General features: G+C 37.0%; 2 protein-coding genes across 2 annotated transcripts; one reads left to right on the top strand and one right to left on the bottom strand.

Annotated features, from left to right (window-relative positions):
• Positions 1-1,480: 1,480 nt before the first annotated feature.
• LOC125837657 (uncharacterized) lies at positions 1,481-3,182 on the bottom strand. The gene is made up of 3 exons (XM_049516741.1): positions 3,023-3,182; positions 2,641-2,711; positions 1,481-2,131 (listed from the first exon to the last, which is right to left on the bottom strand). Exons 1-3 carry the CDS (start codon positions 3,180-3,182, stop codon positions 1,481-1,483), a joined length of 882 nt encoding a protein of 293 aa, XP_049372698.1.
• A 7,610-nt stretch (positions 3,183-10,792) lies between these two features.
• On the top strand, positions 10,793-11,398 carry LOC125837656 (uncharacterized). The gene has a single exon (XM_049516740.1). The coding sequence runs from the start codon at positions 10,793-10,795 to the stop codon at positions 11,396-11,398; it is 606 nt and encodes a 201-aa protein (XP_049372697.1).
• Positions 11,399-17,258: the final 5,860 nt, after the last annotated feature.

The following is a 17,258-nucleotide window of genomic DNA, read 5'->3' as shown; positions in this document are numbered from 1 at the left end:
ACAACCCTAGTTGTGGATTTAGTTACCCATATTAGCAAGAAAACAATTCATAATGTTTTAAGAATAAATCATGAACTTACGTAGTAGAGTAGAATAATCCCAAAATTTCAACTGGAATTTCAAAGTAAAAATCACCGAAATATGCTTAGGAAATTAGGAATTGCTAAAATTGCAAGTTAATCCCCAAAGCCAAAAACTAGAATAAAAGTAATGAAGTCTAACCTCCAAAAATGAGGTTTACATACCCTATTTATAGAAAACAAGTCCTAAATTAAAAGGGAAACAAAATAAGGAAAGTTTGTTCAGGCACGCGTCTTCATTATACGAGACTGACTTACGGATCGTCAATGGATCTACAGTCCGTGAGTCCCTTCCGTCAGCCAGGACTTAGAAAATATTTCAGCTTCCAAAAATCAGCTTCTCTGAAGCAAACGACAGAACACCAGTACGGACCATAGATCGATCTACGGTTCGTCGATCCCTCTCCGTAGCTCCATACTTAGAATTCTCCAAAAATCAGGTACTGGAACCCTCGCAGTCACATTCTACGGTTCAACATTACGGTTCGTAGATTAATCTACGGACCGTCAATGGTCACCGTGGTTTCACACTTGGTCAGATTCCCTGATTCTCCTTTCATGCCTTGCCCTGCTGATCTACGATCACCATCTACGGAGCGTCAATGGACCTACGGTCCGTAGATGCCCTTTTCTGCATTTCTTCTAGCTGTCTCTTTACTTTCGCGCCCAAACATCTTTCCTGCAAAACATGATAAAAACACATAAAAACCAATACAAAAAGGTCCTAGACACACACAACTCTTAAGTGAAATGGATTAAAAATACCGTAAACTCACGGTATATCAAGTGATATTATAGTTCTTTTGAGCAACATTCTGGGGTTTGCTCGCATAATATATGAGATGAAAAATCTTCTCACACCTTTACCCTAATACCACGCCAAGCGCCACCCGACTCGCATCATACATAATTTAGAATGGTTGTTCCCAATCTGGTGAAATAATGATCAATGCAGAAATCAACTTCTCTTTTAACCCCGTCAAATGGTTTCAGACAAGAATCATTAAACTCAAACTTTGTCTCATTTTTAAGTAACTTGCATAATGGGTGCAAAATTTTGGAGAAATCTTTGATAAATCTCCGATTAAAACCAACATGTCCCAAAAAGCTTCTAACATCCTTCACAGAGATAGGTGGTGACAACTTTTCAATCACCTCGATCTTTGCTTTATCAACCTCGATACCTTTGTGAGAAATCCATTGATCCAGAACTATGCCCTCTTTCAGCATAAAGTGACACTTTTCCAAATTTAGCACAAGATTGCATTCTTCACAACGTTTTAGAATATCACCTAAGTACGCCAAGCAATCATCAAATCAGTAACCAACCATAGAAAATCATCCATAAATACCTCGATAATGTCTTCCACCATATCAAGAAAAATAGACATCATGCAACATTAATAAGTTGCAGGTGCATTACACAACCCAAATGACATCTTCTTGAAAGCAAACGTCCCATAAGGATAAGTGAAATTAGTCTTTTTTTGGTCTTCCGGTGCTATAGAGATCAGATTGTATCCAGAATACCCATCAAGAAAATAGTACCAACCAATTCCAGCAAGACGATCTAATATTTGGTCCATGAACAACATTGGGACATGATCGTTCTCTGTCCATGCATTCAACTTGCGATAATCCAGGCAGACTCTCCTACCAGTAATCGGCCTCATCGGGATAAGTTCATTCTTTGAATTAGGAACCACAATGATTCCTCCCTTATTCAGCATGCATTGAATCAAACATATCCAATTACTGTCAGCAATCGGATAAACTACTCCAGCATCTAACAACTTGATAATCTCCTTCTTCACAACTTCTTGCATTAGTTGATTCAATCTTCTCTGGCGCTCAATACTTGGTTTACTATCAGGCATGAGTTGGATCTTATGAGAACATATACCTAGTGGAATACCAATAATGTTAGCAATCGTCCATCCAATCACCCTTTTGAACTGCTTCAAGAATGACATCAAAGCTTCTACTTGCATGTCGTTCAAATCAGTAGCAATAATGATAGGCATATTATTATTTTTGCTCAAGAACACATACTACAAATGAGATGGTAAGCCTTTAGTTCCAACTTCAGAGGCTCATCAATAGATGGTTTTGCAGGCGGAGTTTCTCAAATTTTTAGATCTAAATCCAGCTTCTTTGGTGAGCGACGAGTATAATCTTCTTTCCCATCAAGTGCAACAACTAAATCAATGTACTACTTAATTTACTCTCCATCGAAATTCATGCTAATGACAACTAATCCTTCAACACCTAATCTTTCCTTAATTGAAACCTCTAGTTACTCCTCAGTAGTATAATTCACAATGGACACCTATTTAAGATCACTTTGATGCTTCATTGATTTGGAGATATTAAATGTCACCTCTTTATTGTTCAATCAGAATTTCATCTTCCCTCTCTCTATATCAACTCAAGCACACCCAGCAGAAAGGAATGGTCTTCCTAAAATGAGAGACACTTCAAAGTTAACCTCGCAGTCTAATATCACAAAATCCACTGAAAATATGAATGCCTCAACTTTAACTAGAACTTCTTATAGAACCTCAATTGGTTTCTTCACAGTACGATCAGCCATAAGTTGTTGTATTGCAGTCGTTTTAGGGGCTCTCAAGCCTAACTTTTTGAACACAAATATCGACATCACATTTATGCTTTCACCCAAGTCACATATGGACTTAGAAAAGTGTAACATTCCAATAGTACATGGAATAGTAAATTCTCTAGGATCCTTATTCTTTTGGACTAACAATCTAGTACTAATGACACTACAATGTTGCAACTTATCATCACCTTCAAAATTGACGGTCCTCTTTTTGGTCACTAGATTTTTCATAAACTTAACATAGCCAGACATATGTTCTAGTGCTTCAATCAAAGGAATATTTAACAATAATTGCTTCAACATGGATATGAACTTGTGATACTTTCCTTCTTCAGTTTTCTTGACCAATCTTTGTGGGAAAGGAGGTGGAGGTCTGGCATTGGAATGATCTTCTGAGTAACTTCTAATTCTTTCTCATCCTGATCTTTTGGTTGTTCCACTATTTCAACTTCATCCTCTTCTGGTTCCTTCACTCTTACCATCTCGGTCTGCATAGGAGGTTCAATAGTTTATATTCCACCCCGAGTAGTAACTACCATACAATGTACATAATTCTTTAGATTTTGGATAGTATTGCTAGGAAGTCTTCCTTGTTGTCATGGATTTACACTTGAAGATAGTTGACTCATTTGTTTCTTAATCTGTTTACTAGACACTGCATGTGAATCTACCTTTTGCCCAATGTTCGATAAAATGGTCCGCATCTCTTTCATATTTTCATCAGTCTAGTCAAACATTTTCATTATCTTAGCCATCATACCCTAAATGCAATTCAAACTTGATCCTCCGCCTCGATATCCTAGTGGACATATGGACCACTATTAGCGTTTATGTTAATGTACCCATTTCTGTTGCAGCTATGATCATAATTATAGTTCCCTTCACGATTGTAATTACTGAAGTTCCGACCTTGATTACCTTGACCTTGGTCCCAATTATCTTGATTGGATGCTTGGGCATTAGTCTGGAAACCCCTCATCTGCTCATTTACAAAATTTGCATCTTCTTTATATATGCACTCATCAACTGGCAGTGCTCTATTATGATAATTTACTGCATTAACTTTCTCAGTACTTCCACTCACGTGTTTCAATATCAAGCCAACCTCTGTTCTCAACTATGCCATCTATTCACGAATATCATCATTTGATTGATAATGTGTGGCTTGTATAGAAAAAATGCTCTTTGTGGCAGCTGAAGTACCAGTGCTGTATTTTTATTATTCTTGGAGATCTTTTCAGGTTTCTCCATAATCTCATGAAATGTGTTTACCCCGTAAGATCCTCCAACAGTAGTATCTAACATTGCTTTTCCATTGTCATCCTGCCCTCTATAAAAGTCTTCCTTTAGCAATTCATCATCAACACGGTGATTGGCACGTTTCTCATGAAACCTATAAATTTGTCACCAAGAATCACTAACTGTCTCCCCTGCTAGAGCAACAAAGTTATTGAGTTTATCCTTAAGCTTTAACTTCTTGAATACCAGGAAATACTTCTCTAAAAACACTTTGTACAACTCTGTCCATGTGGTAATTAAGTTATATGGGAGCTCAGATAGCCACACAGTAGCATAACCTGCCAATGATAATGGAAACACACGTAGCCCGATCACATCCATGTCTAAGTCAGGCCTTCCCAGACTACTCTTACATACATTGATGACTTTACTAAGATGAGCATATGGGTCTATGGAATACCATAAAATAACCCTATGGATGTAAGCATTTGCGTTAGACAGCTAGTAACCACAAATGTATGTCTGGGTGGTAATGGAAGAACAACTATGGCACCTGTTGATCCCACAACATTATGATCAACCCTAAATAATCACTCACAACGGGTGCTTGTTGATTTTTCAATCTCGCAGGTTGTTCTGGTTGTTTCCCAGTACCTTCATTACTCCTGGAAGTTGGACTCCAACAATATTCTCTTCACCCTTTCCGATTGGATCATTGTCCAGTCTTAGATTTCGACCTCGTCCGACCAATTATCGTAGAGTTTTTGGTAGTTCTAGATTAAAAGGGGTCAGGGGGTTGCCTTGACTCCGTGTACTTAACATACACTTTGAATAAAACCTATAGAAAACAAAAAATAAAAATAAAATGTAAATAAGGAAATAATTGAAATACAATGCAATAACAAAATTAGTCTAATCTAAAAGCCTTATTCCCCAGAAGCGGCGCCAAAATTTGATACACCAAATTATACCTCCCTAAGGAAGTATAAGCGGTCGTTGTTCAAACAGAGGTTAGGGTCGATCCCACGAGGAATAAGGTATACACTTAGGTCAATTAGCTTGTTGATTGTACTTTTAGTCAAATTATCTCCGTAAAAGGGTGGGGGGGTTGTAACACAAAATATTAATTGATTGATTTCAGTAACAAGTAACCAAGTAAACAAGATTCAATGTTTTGTAATATCAATATAAGATGAATTAGGGTGTACATGTTCCCCACAAGTTCTTAATGCAGTAAACCTTATAATAGTAACCCTTATCTAGTGTTTGACATGCAAAGTCGGTAAGTTAGGTATCTCTTTGAGTGTTAGTGGTCCAAGTAGGGAAATTTCATCACGCAACTTGGTCTGATGGATGTATGCTTTACTAACCCTTACCCGTGACCCCATATTATTCCTCGCATCTTGAGTTCAGGCTATTAGATAGCGAATTATCAACGCTAAATCTCAGTTGTTTAATGTCTTTTCCCATTCGTTACTTCATAGGTCGGACAAGTAGGAATAAGACAGGTTCTAACATTGACCACCATTAAAAAGCAATCAAAATGAAGAGATAAAAAATACATGCATAAACACTATTCAAGGATTACTTAATTATTAGGTCTATGTTGTTAATTACTCAGGGGTCCCACAACCCTAGTTGTGGATTTAGCTACTCATGCTTGGGTGATCATAATTCATAATATGTTTGTTAAAATAAATTGTAAGCTTACAATTATAGTAGATGAAATCCGGAATCTTGAATTGACGAACAAAAGCTATATTATAAACCAGCACTTCAAGAATTAAAATGGACAAAGTGTTCACTAATTAATTCTCAAAGCCAAAAACACAAATATCAAATTGTCTAACTCTCAAAAATGAAAATTACAACTAATATTTATGGACATCAAATCCTAAATAAAGGCAAAAAAGAAATCTAGGAAAATTCGATTTGGCAGTCAATCCTACTGTTCGTTCCTATAGCTCGTAAGAATTCCTACAGTTCATAAGAACCTTCCATTAAACAAAAACTCTACTTCTAAACTTCTTGACTTTTTTACATGTATGTTCTACGACCCATAGAGCTTTGCAAAACCCATCCTGGCTTTCCTTCATTCAAGTACTGGAGCTCAAACTCTTACATAATATCAGTTGTACAGAACCCTAGCATAAATGGAATCTTATATCAAAATAACTATACACCACTATCTAGCCCCTCCCGGAATCTCACCTTACGTCAGCTATGACACTAAGAGAAGTAGGGTCCTGAACAAGACTAGGTAGTGACCTCACAACTTGCACATACTAAATAAGGCTATCCGAAGGTCATAACCTAGCCCAAAGGATTGTATCTAACCCCAATTCACACACAAAACATGCCCCATGGGCTACCTAAGTTAACATGTAAGGTAAGCACTAGCCAAACCTAGGATAAGGCTAAACAATATCAATACTAAGACCATCCTATCCCACTCACAACACACAGGGGAAATCATAACGTCACACTAATCAAGATTAACCAAAACATTATTCGAAACAACCAAAATAAGACTAAATAAATTCAATAACAATAACAATAAGAAATCATGCTTAAAACATCTCAACAATTAGCAAATCATAGTCCTAGAATAACCAACAAACACTCTCTAAAAGTAGTACGTCGTATACTACCTCAAAGACGAATACATGCACTCCAAAACTCTAAATTAGGGATTTTCCCTTCCGAGCCACCTCAAATGATGCCACTCTATCAAAACAGTGATCCTGACATCAATACAATAATTTTGACACCCAAAATGCAACAATTAGATTTTGGGTCAAAGTTGGCATTGTGAGACCTATGAAAGGAATTACAAAGTGGATTTTGCCAATATATCCTTGCCTACTCAAGAACTTTTACCCCGAAAATAGAAACAATTTGAGATCTAATATGCCTCAAAAAAACCTATCAAGAAGTAGGATTCCAAGACCCATTTCAAGCTAAAATCGATGAATTTAACGGAAACTTATGGGTTTAGGAGCAAGAATATCAACCCGTACGATGTCCCTAAGGAACTCCTAGTTTAATGTAAATATTTCCATAAGAAATCACCGAAGAAATTTCTATCAACATTTATTTTTTCCTAATGAAAAATGAAAAAAAGAGATGGAAATACTGCCCCAACCGCTTCGGCAAGCCCGACAACATACAAGAGACGTTGCTGGAGAAAAATAAGTTTTGTTTGTATGGAAGTCAATAGGGTTGTCTGACTTAACAAGTGCGAGGTCAATAATGTGACTAAGCTCCACACGAGTAAGGTATGCTGACGTGGCCAGCATCCGTAGGAGCGGCCATCTCTCCACCGGAGACAACTTTTCTCCACATGAGCGACTGCACTAGCAGCTAGTGCACATGTCTTGGGATTTAAATCACAAGCTTCAATAGGACCTTAGAAATTAGTTCAGGGTCCCACCAATGCAAACCGAGTATGCTACCCAACCAAAAGCAACATTCTAAACTCAAAAGAATTGTTGAAACTTTCAACAGATGTCGTCTCAACGTAAAGTAGGTTCCACACCTAAACTTCATTTTTACCAAATTTCACAAGGTAGCCTTAAAAGAGATTGGAAGTCTTGGGACCCAAACCAAAGGTCCTTCTAGAATAAACTCGATGTTTCGTAGCTAATGAAACCATCAAAATTGTATTCTGAGATAGTTTATTCCTTAGGAGATACACATTCATTAGGCACAAGTGCTTCTACACGATTTTTTCTCAGTAGAATGCCTATTCATTTCTATTGTCACTAGTGTGTTTCAGTGATTTTTCTTGAAAAATCCTTTAATCTTTATTTTCCAATAAATGCCTGCACACAAGAGAAGAAGGGCGTGAAACCCCCTTTATTAGCAAATAAAACATACCAATAATAATGAATAAGAGTCTAATATGTTGGTAAAATACCAAATCATCAATACTCCTTGTTTTAATTAAATTAAATGATTTTGAGTTTATTAATGGTGTTTTATGCTTTATAGGTGAAATTGAATCAATACAAAGAAACAATTGGACAAAACTTGCAAAACTAAGTCAGAAGCTTACCTAGTGAAGGGGGGGGGGGTTAAAATTATACCCCCTTGTATGTTTGGCTCTTCCATGACAAAGGGAAATGCGAAGCAAGGAGCTTCACAGCACGAGGGCCAGTGCAAAGACCCATACCTTGCGGTGCGAAATGAGATCGACCAGGGTAAAAAGTTGCCTTTTTTATAGTCCGACTAGGTGGAGGCCCAAGGTATTTTTACAGTCTATAAATACCCCCTTGGATGTTTTTAACTAGAGTTTGACATTATTGAATTCATGATCTTTATAGAAGCGTAAATAAAATAATACTCGTTATTATTCTAGGGGTTCCTCTAAGATTTTTTTATTAGATTATTATTTTCTTTAATTTATGTGTAATTAATTAAGGTTTCATGACTTATAAGATAAATAAATAATTGGTAGTGTAAATGGACACATGAAGGCTAGGAATAGAATGTGGGTTAAGGGGAGGATGGATTAGTGGCTAGAGTACGTAATTTACCCTACTTGCGTCTAATACAAGAAGATATATACATGCATTCGTAGAGATTTACCATATATCCGATCAACAATATACGTGTGAGGTCAATTTGGATAGGTAATTATATGGTTCAAAACACAATGATCATATTATCAATCCGTATGATTCAATAATTCGGTAGATATTTTAATCATGTTTAACAACTATAAAGAAGGTGGTAGTATGCAAAACACATAGTCTTTAATCTTTGTGATCAACTCATGCAATAAATCTTTGCTTTAATATATATGTGTTTATCAAATTCAATAGTAGTTTTAGTTAGTATAATAAACACCAAACCAGCTTCTCTGAAAATGGACAACACTAGTTCTAATAAATACGATAGAAAAATTGATAGCTTGTCACTAACTAAGTCTCTAGAGGATCTCCAACTTTGTATACAATCATTGTAAGCTCAAATACTTGCCTTTGTACCTGGGCACTATAAGGATTCAAATCAGAAGATAAAAAAGATGATTCTATTAAATCGGGCTGCAAGTCTGTAATACAAACTATGCAACTAACTGGACCTATGCAGGCCCCTATCTGCACATTATCTATAACTAACTGAGGCTAACAACTACCTATTCCTAAATATGATCCAACCATCAGAAGACTAATTCAAACTATAACAACTAGTAACAATAGATAAATAAAGATAGTTAATACACCCTCTCAAATTAGGCAAGGTGCAACAATGGCTAACTTGGAACAACATCTTGTAAAGGCTGATTTAGGTAGTGTCTTGGTGAAGCTATCAGCAAGTTGATCACAAGCATGAGTATGAGTAACATGAACTCGAGGAGCTTGAACCTGGTCACAGACATATGCAAAATCTACAACAACATGTTTCATACAGGTATTGTTATATTCTAGGTGTTTTGATGATCCTCCAAAACGTAGAGAACCGGTCCCTGCAGAGTGCTCTCATCCAGATTCAAACTGGGGTACAATTGTAAAGTTGTCATGTCAGGTGGTAGGTGAAAAGTGCAGTGTACTGCACCAATAGGAAGTGCAGACGTGATTATCTATTTCAGTGGCTCACAAATGTAGGGACCCAGTCCCTAGCAGAGTTCTCTCCATCAGATGTATAATGGTGTACAACTATAAAGTTGTCATGTCAGTGGGTTGGTGAAGTCGTCAGCGTACTTCACTAATAGAAACACATGAAGTTGTTTGTCTAATGAACAATAATTCTCTTTGGTTGATATAATCAAAATGACAAACAACAAGAAGATTCATTCATTCAAAAGAGAAAGAGAGTTAGCAAGTCTTCTCAAGAACTCAAAGAGAACATTGCAAGGGACATGGTCCCTGCAAGACTGCGAATGTAAAAAGAACGACAAGACAGCTGTCAGAAAATCTACCACCTCTGATGTGGTAGGTGCATGTCGTTTTAGGGAAGCAGGCTCTCAGACAATGAGGCCGTCTCAAGGAGTTTGTGTTCATTTGATATAATCTCTCAACACAAAACACAAACTCAAGATTTGGCAAACAAAAATTCTTAAGCTTATAAAGAGAAAGTCATCTTTAAGGAAAAACGTTGCTCAACTCAACAAAGGGACCTGATAGAGTGAAGAAGATTCCTGTTATATTTTGAGCTTTGTGTCTTATGTGCTTACATTGTAAATCTAATCCTAAGTTATAAAGGATAGTAGATCATTTGCTTGTTTAAATATTTAGTTTGAGTCATATTAACAAGAGTTAGTTAGTCAAATCTTCTAAGTTTTGGTCAATCCTTTTACACCATTATTTTGGTGTTCTCTTGGGTAAAGTTTCCTAGGAGTGTCAACTAGAGTTAGTTGATGTGTGATGTAGCAGAGTTGCTGCTCGTTTAAGATTTTATCTTAGAGATTGTAGTTAGTGCTAGAGTTAGCCTTCGGGGTTCTTAAATTCTAGATCAACTAGAGTTAGTTGGTTTAGTGGGCAGTAATATTATTGCTTTGGATTTCTTAAGTAATAGGAATATTACTTAGTGTGGGATTATAGTGTTAATCTCACTGTTGTGGTTGTAATATGCGTTACACTTTTGCTTGAGAAGATTAGTGAAAACAGTTGGAAAATCATGTGTGACAGGTCGTGGTTTTACTCCCTTGAGCAAGGAAGTTTCCACGTAAAACTCATGTGCCTATTTTACATTGTGTTATTTATTTTCTGCACTTTTACTTCAACTACTGTTCTTGCTGAGTCAAGGGACCTGGTCCGTTGACTGATAGTGGATGCATACATTCCAACAATTGGTATCAGAGCTTGGTCTCTCTATCTGGTTAACACCAAGAGAGAGATTCCTACAAAGAATGGCGACACCAGCGAGCGTGAAAAGAAGTCAGTCCCCTACAAAGCCACCTCTTTTTAATAGTCAGTTCTATAGATGGTGGAAGGTTCGAATGAGAGACTATCTCATGGATGAGGACATTGAGGTATGGAACGTTATTTGTGAAGGTCCTTCTGTGCCAACTATGGAGGTTAAAGATGGAGAGGTTACAAGAGTTATTGTCAAAACTCGACAACAATATAATGACGCCGACAAAAGATTAGTCGAGAAAAACCACAAAGCTCGGAAACTACTGATGTGTGGCATTAGTATGAATGAATATGATCTGATCTCATATTGTGAATTAGCCAAAGAAATATGGGATCTGTTGAGAACAACTTATGAGGGTACTGAGGAAATAAAGAAATCAAAGCTAGATCTCGTTACTACTCAGTTTGAAAGTTTCACCATAAAAGAAGGTGAATCTATTCATGAAATGCATACTAGATTCTCCACCATTACAAATAAGCTTATGTTCCTTGAAGAACCAGTCCCTGTGTGCAAGCAAGTCTCTAAGATACTGGAAATTCTTCCTAGATCTTGGACAAATGAATTTGTGATTGGTGATGAGACAAGGGACCTGAAGTAGTGATGTTGGATGCACTATTTGAGCTTCTTTAAGTTCATGAGTTGCACAGAAAAAAGGAGGGTCTCATTCTCAAGGGCAAATACAAGAGGACATATTTGATTGATGAGGCTGATCAGAAGAAAGAAAATCATGACAAGGCTACCAGCTCAAGTAAAGTGTGTTACAGGTGTGATCAACCAGGTCACTTTATTGGAAACTATCAATGTACAAGGCTGACCATAGGGAATATGTCAAGACTGAAGAAGGAAAAGATAAAGAGGGGGACCAGGTCCGTCATAAGACAAACAAAAGAGAAGTTTTTTTCCAGGCGGTGAAGATGGATCTGACTGCATGGGAAAATTCCTCAAGTGATTCGGATGATTCTAAACACTCAGATGATGCTTTCAAGGAAAAGTCAAATGAGGAAGATGCTGATGAAAAGGTAACCCTATCATATTTCAAGCAAAACTTGAATACCTTTTCTACTAGTAAATTGAGAAAGGTAGTTGTTGTACTACTTGATTTGATAAGTGAGCTAACAACTGAGAATGATCTCGTGAACAATACCCTAGACATCTCTCAAGATGGAAAAATTGTTTTAGTTGCCCAAATATCTGATATTGAAAATCAAATGGTTGTTCTAGAAGCTGAAAATCTAGAACCGAAGGAAAACATAAAAGGTGCAACTACTACAGTTTTTAAAGGAAAGAGCGAGGCCAACAACTTGCAGCTGGAGATTGAAAATAAGCTGAACACTGTTGAAATGAAGATGAAATTGGTTCTAGAAAGAAATCTTGTGTTGGAGAGGGACCTGGTTCGTGTAAAAGAGGAACTGGACAAGCCCCTCAAATGGACCAATTTCTCTAAGATTCTTACAAATCTAATTGTTCAAGGCAACAATAGTAGAAGAGGGCTAGGATGTGAGAAGATAGATTCCCCATACAGTATTCACAGCAAAAATATTTCTGATGCTGATAATTTGTTGTGTGTGCATTGTGGTCGAGATGGACATCTTAAGAAAGATTGTCCGATTTTAAAAAAAAATGTGAAGGAAGTTCGTCAAACTATTCCAAATAGAGGAATAGACTGAAGAAGGTACTTGGTCCTGCTACAAGTCCTAAGTTGAAGAAACCAATCTTCCTCACTGGACAAAAGATTTTTTTATTACTCTGTTATCTGCTTACTGGGAACTTCGTCTCAAATGGGTTACCAAGTCTAACAAGTGAAATGGTATTCATATGAGAGGAAGTAGCAGCAATCAGTGTTGGTTCATGAATAGCGGATGCTTAAAGCACGTGATTGGAAACTGAAAACTTCTTCTCTCTCAAGGCACTTCAAGGTAGAGGTGTCTCATTTGGCAATGGCAAAAAGGGTATATTTTTGGTGTAGGAATGTTTGGGAAATCTATGGAACACACTATTCAGGATGTGTACTATGTTAATGGTTGAAGTACAATCTTTCAAGTGTTTCATATATTTGTGATGAATGAAATGAAGTTAAGCTCTTATCAAAAGAATGTGTGGTCACAAACTTGCTCTCTCGGGAGATGATCTTGACAGAAAAGAGATGCAAGAACATGTATTTTGATGATCTGATTACTGCTTGTAGTGATAGTCTCACTTGCCTTAGTGCTCAAAGTGAGAATATTGAGGTATGACATGAGAGACGTGCTCATGTGAATGCTTCTCTACTGCACAAATTTGTGTCAAGGGACTTGATCCGTGGTTTACCCAAAATAAAATTTACAGATGATAAAGTTTGTAATGCTTATGTTAGAGAGAAACATATCAAACTATCCTTCAGGTGGAGTAAGCATGCTTAATTTTTTAAAGAACTTTCGAGCTAAAATGGTGAATAGTACATGTTCTGCGACCAAATTGGTGATATTGAGAAGTTTGATCTCAATATTGATAAAATAATAGTTATGGGATATTCTTTCTCCAGCAAGGCTTATTAGATGTATAAAAAGGTGGTCATGTGATTTTTGATGAATCTGGAAGAACTGAGAAGTTGCAAAAGAAAAAAAGATTCATAGATGGAAGAGCTGCTTTAGATTCAGAGAGATGGTCTAAATAGTGAGCTTGCTAAAGAACATCCTCTTCATGAATCCAGTAATCTCAAGGAAGCTGATGCAGATGATGAACCTGATGAGGGACCCGGTCCGCTAGACAGTGCTGAACAAATATGATGCAGTTCAAACTGATAATGTGAATTCTGAAGGTGAGAATGAAGAACTTGATCAAGCTTAGTTTGAAAGAGACAAAGCATGACACTCGGTTCCCTAACAAGCTGATAGGTTGTCCAAATTCCTCTTCAACAATGGCATCAAAAGAGGTAAATTGACAAAACCCTCCTTTTGAAATCACAAGGAAAGGAATTGTTGATTATTCAAGTACACATTGATGATGTCATATTTGAAGCAACCTTTAAGGAGTTGTGTAACACCCAGAAAACTAGTAGGTGAAACTAGAGCCTTACGTGAGAGTTTTTGAGTTTAATGTGGGGTTTATAAGTGTAAAATGGTTTCCCAAACTTAGGATGAGGGGTGTATGGGTTAAACGTCAAGGTACGACCCCCCAAGGACCAACCAAGGGTCCTTGAGAAGGACCCTAAACCCTAACCCCAAGACAACCCAAAACTGCCCAAAAGTGTGAGCTACAGATGGGACCTACGGGGCGTAGGTCCATCCACGCCACGTGGGTCTAGATTCTGGGTCAAGTCCTGGAAAATGAGTTGCAGGCCATGGACCTACGGACCGTAGTTCACGGGGGTGAGTCATGCCTGCACAACTTGCCAAAGACTCGGCCAAGGGAGGGGCAAATTAGGAAATTCCTTTTGAGGTTAATTTGAAGTGAGGTCATTTTATACTGTTTATTTAGACATATATAAGACATTTTAAGCTATTAACTAACTGATTACCTCATAACTCCCAAACCCAAAATCATAACCAAATTAACACTTTCCAAAAATCTTCTCTCTAAAAATTCCATTAAAGAAGAAAAAGAAGATCAAGCTAGGTCTTGAAGAAGGGAACTTTATCACATGATTTTTGTTGGATTTCTAAACCTAAGGTATGGTAGTCTTGATTCATGGAAAGCTTTCTTCCATGGAGTCCTCAAACTTTCAATTTCAAAAAAGAAAATTCTCCAAAACTTAGGGTTTTCACTCCAAGTCATGGATTCTTCCTAAAAATGTTCTCAATAATTTAATTATCATATATTAAGATTGAATTTCTATTTTATTGTGGTTTTATGATAAAATCTCCCATGACCCCCTAAATTCCCCATAACCCTAATTTATGACTATGTGATATGGGTGAATTGTAGTAAGGTGAATATTATGAAATTATTCTTGTAGTAGTTTAGTTATTTGAATTATGTAATTATCCATGCCTAATTGTAGTAATTCTAGGTGTGTTGGTGAATTATGATTCATGGTCCTTTAAGGGAAAATTTTGAGATTTTGTATAATAATGATGCTTATGCACATGCTTTTTGAATATATTGAAAGTAATATGATCATGACTATAATACAATTGTGGTATTGTTGAAAGGCTATTCTCTATTATACACTTGTAAATGATGACTACATGTTGTGAAAGGTTTCCTCAATATATAATATACCTTGAATTGGTAGGCTTAGGGTATCCTCTTCATGTGTGTAATAATGAATCTTGAATCGGTAGGCCAATGGCATCCCTTTCATAAATGACTAATGAAGTAATCTAAGGCTTTGTCTTGAATTGGTAGACCAATGGTATCCCTTTCATGATGAGTCCATGAACTACTATAATGATGAACCTTGAATCGGTAGACAAAATGGTATCCCTTTCATGAGGATTCAATGATCTATCCTAATAATGTACCTTGAATGGGTAGACTTATGGCACCCTTTCATGTGTTAAATAATGTACCTTGAATCGGTAGGCTAATGGCACCCTTTCATGTGTGTAATAATGTACCTTGAGTTGGTAGGCCAATGGCATCCCTCTCATGTATAAAAATGTTAAAAGAGAATGAACTACTCTGTGGGAATTTAATGCTTAGCACCGAATGGATATTGTGAGGTTGAATCTCTCTCCATGTTAGGTCGGGTTTCTAGTAACAGCCTCCTTATCCCAAAACTATGTGCCCACATAGGTTATTAGCTAGTGGATCTACCTAAGCTAAATTATTAGTTCTACCTTAGGCAAGTAGACCTACCCTTACGGTGTGGGATAGACATCGGATCCCATGATTTGCTCACATGGTCTATGTCGGTTAGGGGTTATTCCCATCATGTGGGTTATGGGGTATGATTAATCAAGAGGTTCTATGAAGTTTGGGTGGTAGTATGGGATGCCATTCATGCATTGCACGAGTAGGCTTTGAGAGTGGCTATGGTTTGTTCCTCAAATGTCATAATGTCTAATGAAATGAATGTGCTTATAATGATGCTATTGAGAATGTTGACATAAAGTCTAAATGTAATGGTGAATGCTTAACTTGGATTGTTATTATGAGTTGCTTTTCTTGTAATGACTTATTAAATGTGAATGTTCTTTATCTATAAGTATTAACTAAAGATGTGAATGAAGAATGGTAACATGTTTATGATGAACTGAAAGTGGTACTTAGTATGAGTGGTATTATGGGATGCCATTCATACATTGGACAAGTATAACTTAGGGTTACCTAAGAGATGGTTCTAATGTGTTCTAATGATTTATATGATGATTATGCTTGTTACTCAAGTTTTATACTAAAAGTACATGATGATTCTCAAACTTGTTAAATGCATGGTTTTCAACAAATATGTCCTTTTTAGCATGATTTTTGCATGGCTATCATACTTAGTATATTTTTATTCTAACCCATATTTCTTCTACATTTTTCTACAAAGTGTAGGTTCTGATGTTTGTGGTGTTCTTCCTTGGATACAAGCTTGGATCAACTATTCTCCTAGCTTGTGGTAAGTCCTCAAGATTCGAGGACATATGAGTCTTTAGTAGTTTCTTTCTTGTCCTTTTATGTTTCGGACTATGTTGAAGGGTTGTGACCTTATTGTCGATTCAAAGTTGTATTAAATGGCCATGTGAGACAAAGTTAGACTTTCGTTTGCTTTTAAAATCAAGACTTTGATTGGATGGATTAAAGTTTTTAAATTCTGCACCATTTTCTTATGTCTTATATTATGAATGCTATGAGGCTTGTATGAGGATCTTCGGAGTCTTGTACGTCGTGTCATGTCCGGGGTGTAGGCTCGAGTCAAGGCAAACATGGTATCAGAGCACAAGATTTTGGGATGGTTTTAAGATGATGTCTCATAAGCCACGTCTAGTAGAATCTTGTTCATGAATATGAAGCGCGCCACATTTATGAATGAGAGGCTATAAAATGTTAGGAAACTACACTTTTTTCATTATTCTTAAGTCGTGCCATGGAGTTTAACTCTATAAAATCCATCTCCTAATCTATCCTTTGTGTCTTCAGGATATGAATACACGAAGGTCTAATGTAAGGAGAATGGAGGGAAACAATGTCAATGAAGAAGTTCCTCAAGAGAATCAAGCTCCTCAAGCTAATCAAGCTCCGGGAAATCCTCCGACTATGGCGGATGTGGAAATTAGGTCGGCTCTTTTAACATTGGCTCAAGCCATGACGGCTCAAGTCAATAGAGATGTTGGGACTCATGTGAAAGCTAATGTGAACTCCACCACTTCTAGATTGAGGGATTTTGTTAGGATGAATCCTCCTGTGTTTCTTAGTTCCAAAGTGGGAGAGGATCCTCAAGAGTTTGTGGATGAGTTTTATAAGGTAGTTGATGCTATGGGGGTGACTTCGGTAGAAAAAGCGGAACTAGCCACTTATCAATTGAAGGATGTTGCCCAAGTTTGGTTTAT

This window comes from Solanum verrucosum, unplaced genomic scaffold (genome assembly GCF_900185275.1).
Source record: "Solanum verrucosum unplaced genomic scaffold, falcon-dt-bn FXZP01000156.1, whole genome shotgun sequence".
In the NCBI taxonomy this organism is placed as follows: Eukaryota; Viridiplantae; Streptophyta; class Magnoliopsida; order Solanales; family Solanaceae; genus Solanum; species Solanum verrucosum.
The sequence above is the reverse complement of the archived record's forward strand: the minus strand, read 5'-3'. Positions and strand labels throughout refer to the sequence as shown.

What these genes read in the sequence shown, in the direction of transcription:
- LOC125837657 (XM_049516741.1), bottom strand. Translation starts at nt 3,182, where the DNA reads ATGGTAAGAGTGAAGGAACCAGAAGAGGATGAAGTTGAAATAGTGGAA. An exon ending in AAGAAAACTGAAGAAGGAAA is followed by an intron (nt 2,712 to 3,022) that starts GTATCACAAGTT and finishes TCAAAAAGTTAG; the next exon opens with GCTTGAGAGCCCCTAAAACG. An exon ending in CTGTGAAGAAACCAATTGAG is followed by an intron (nt 2,132 to 2,640) that starts GTTCTATAAGAA and finishes TCTCATTTGTAG; the next exon opens with TATGTGTTCTTGAGCAAAAA.
- LOC125837656 (XM_049516740.1), top strand. Translation starts at nt 10,793, where the DNA reads ATGGCGACACCAGCGAGCGTGAAAAGAAGTCAGTCCCCTACAAAGCCA.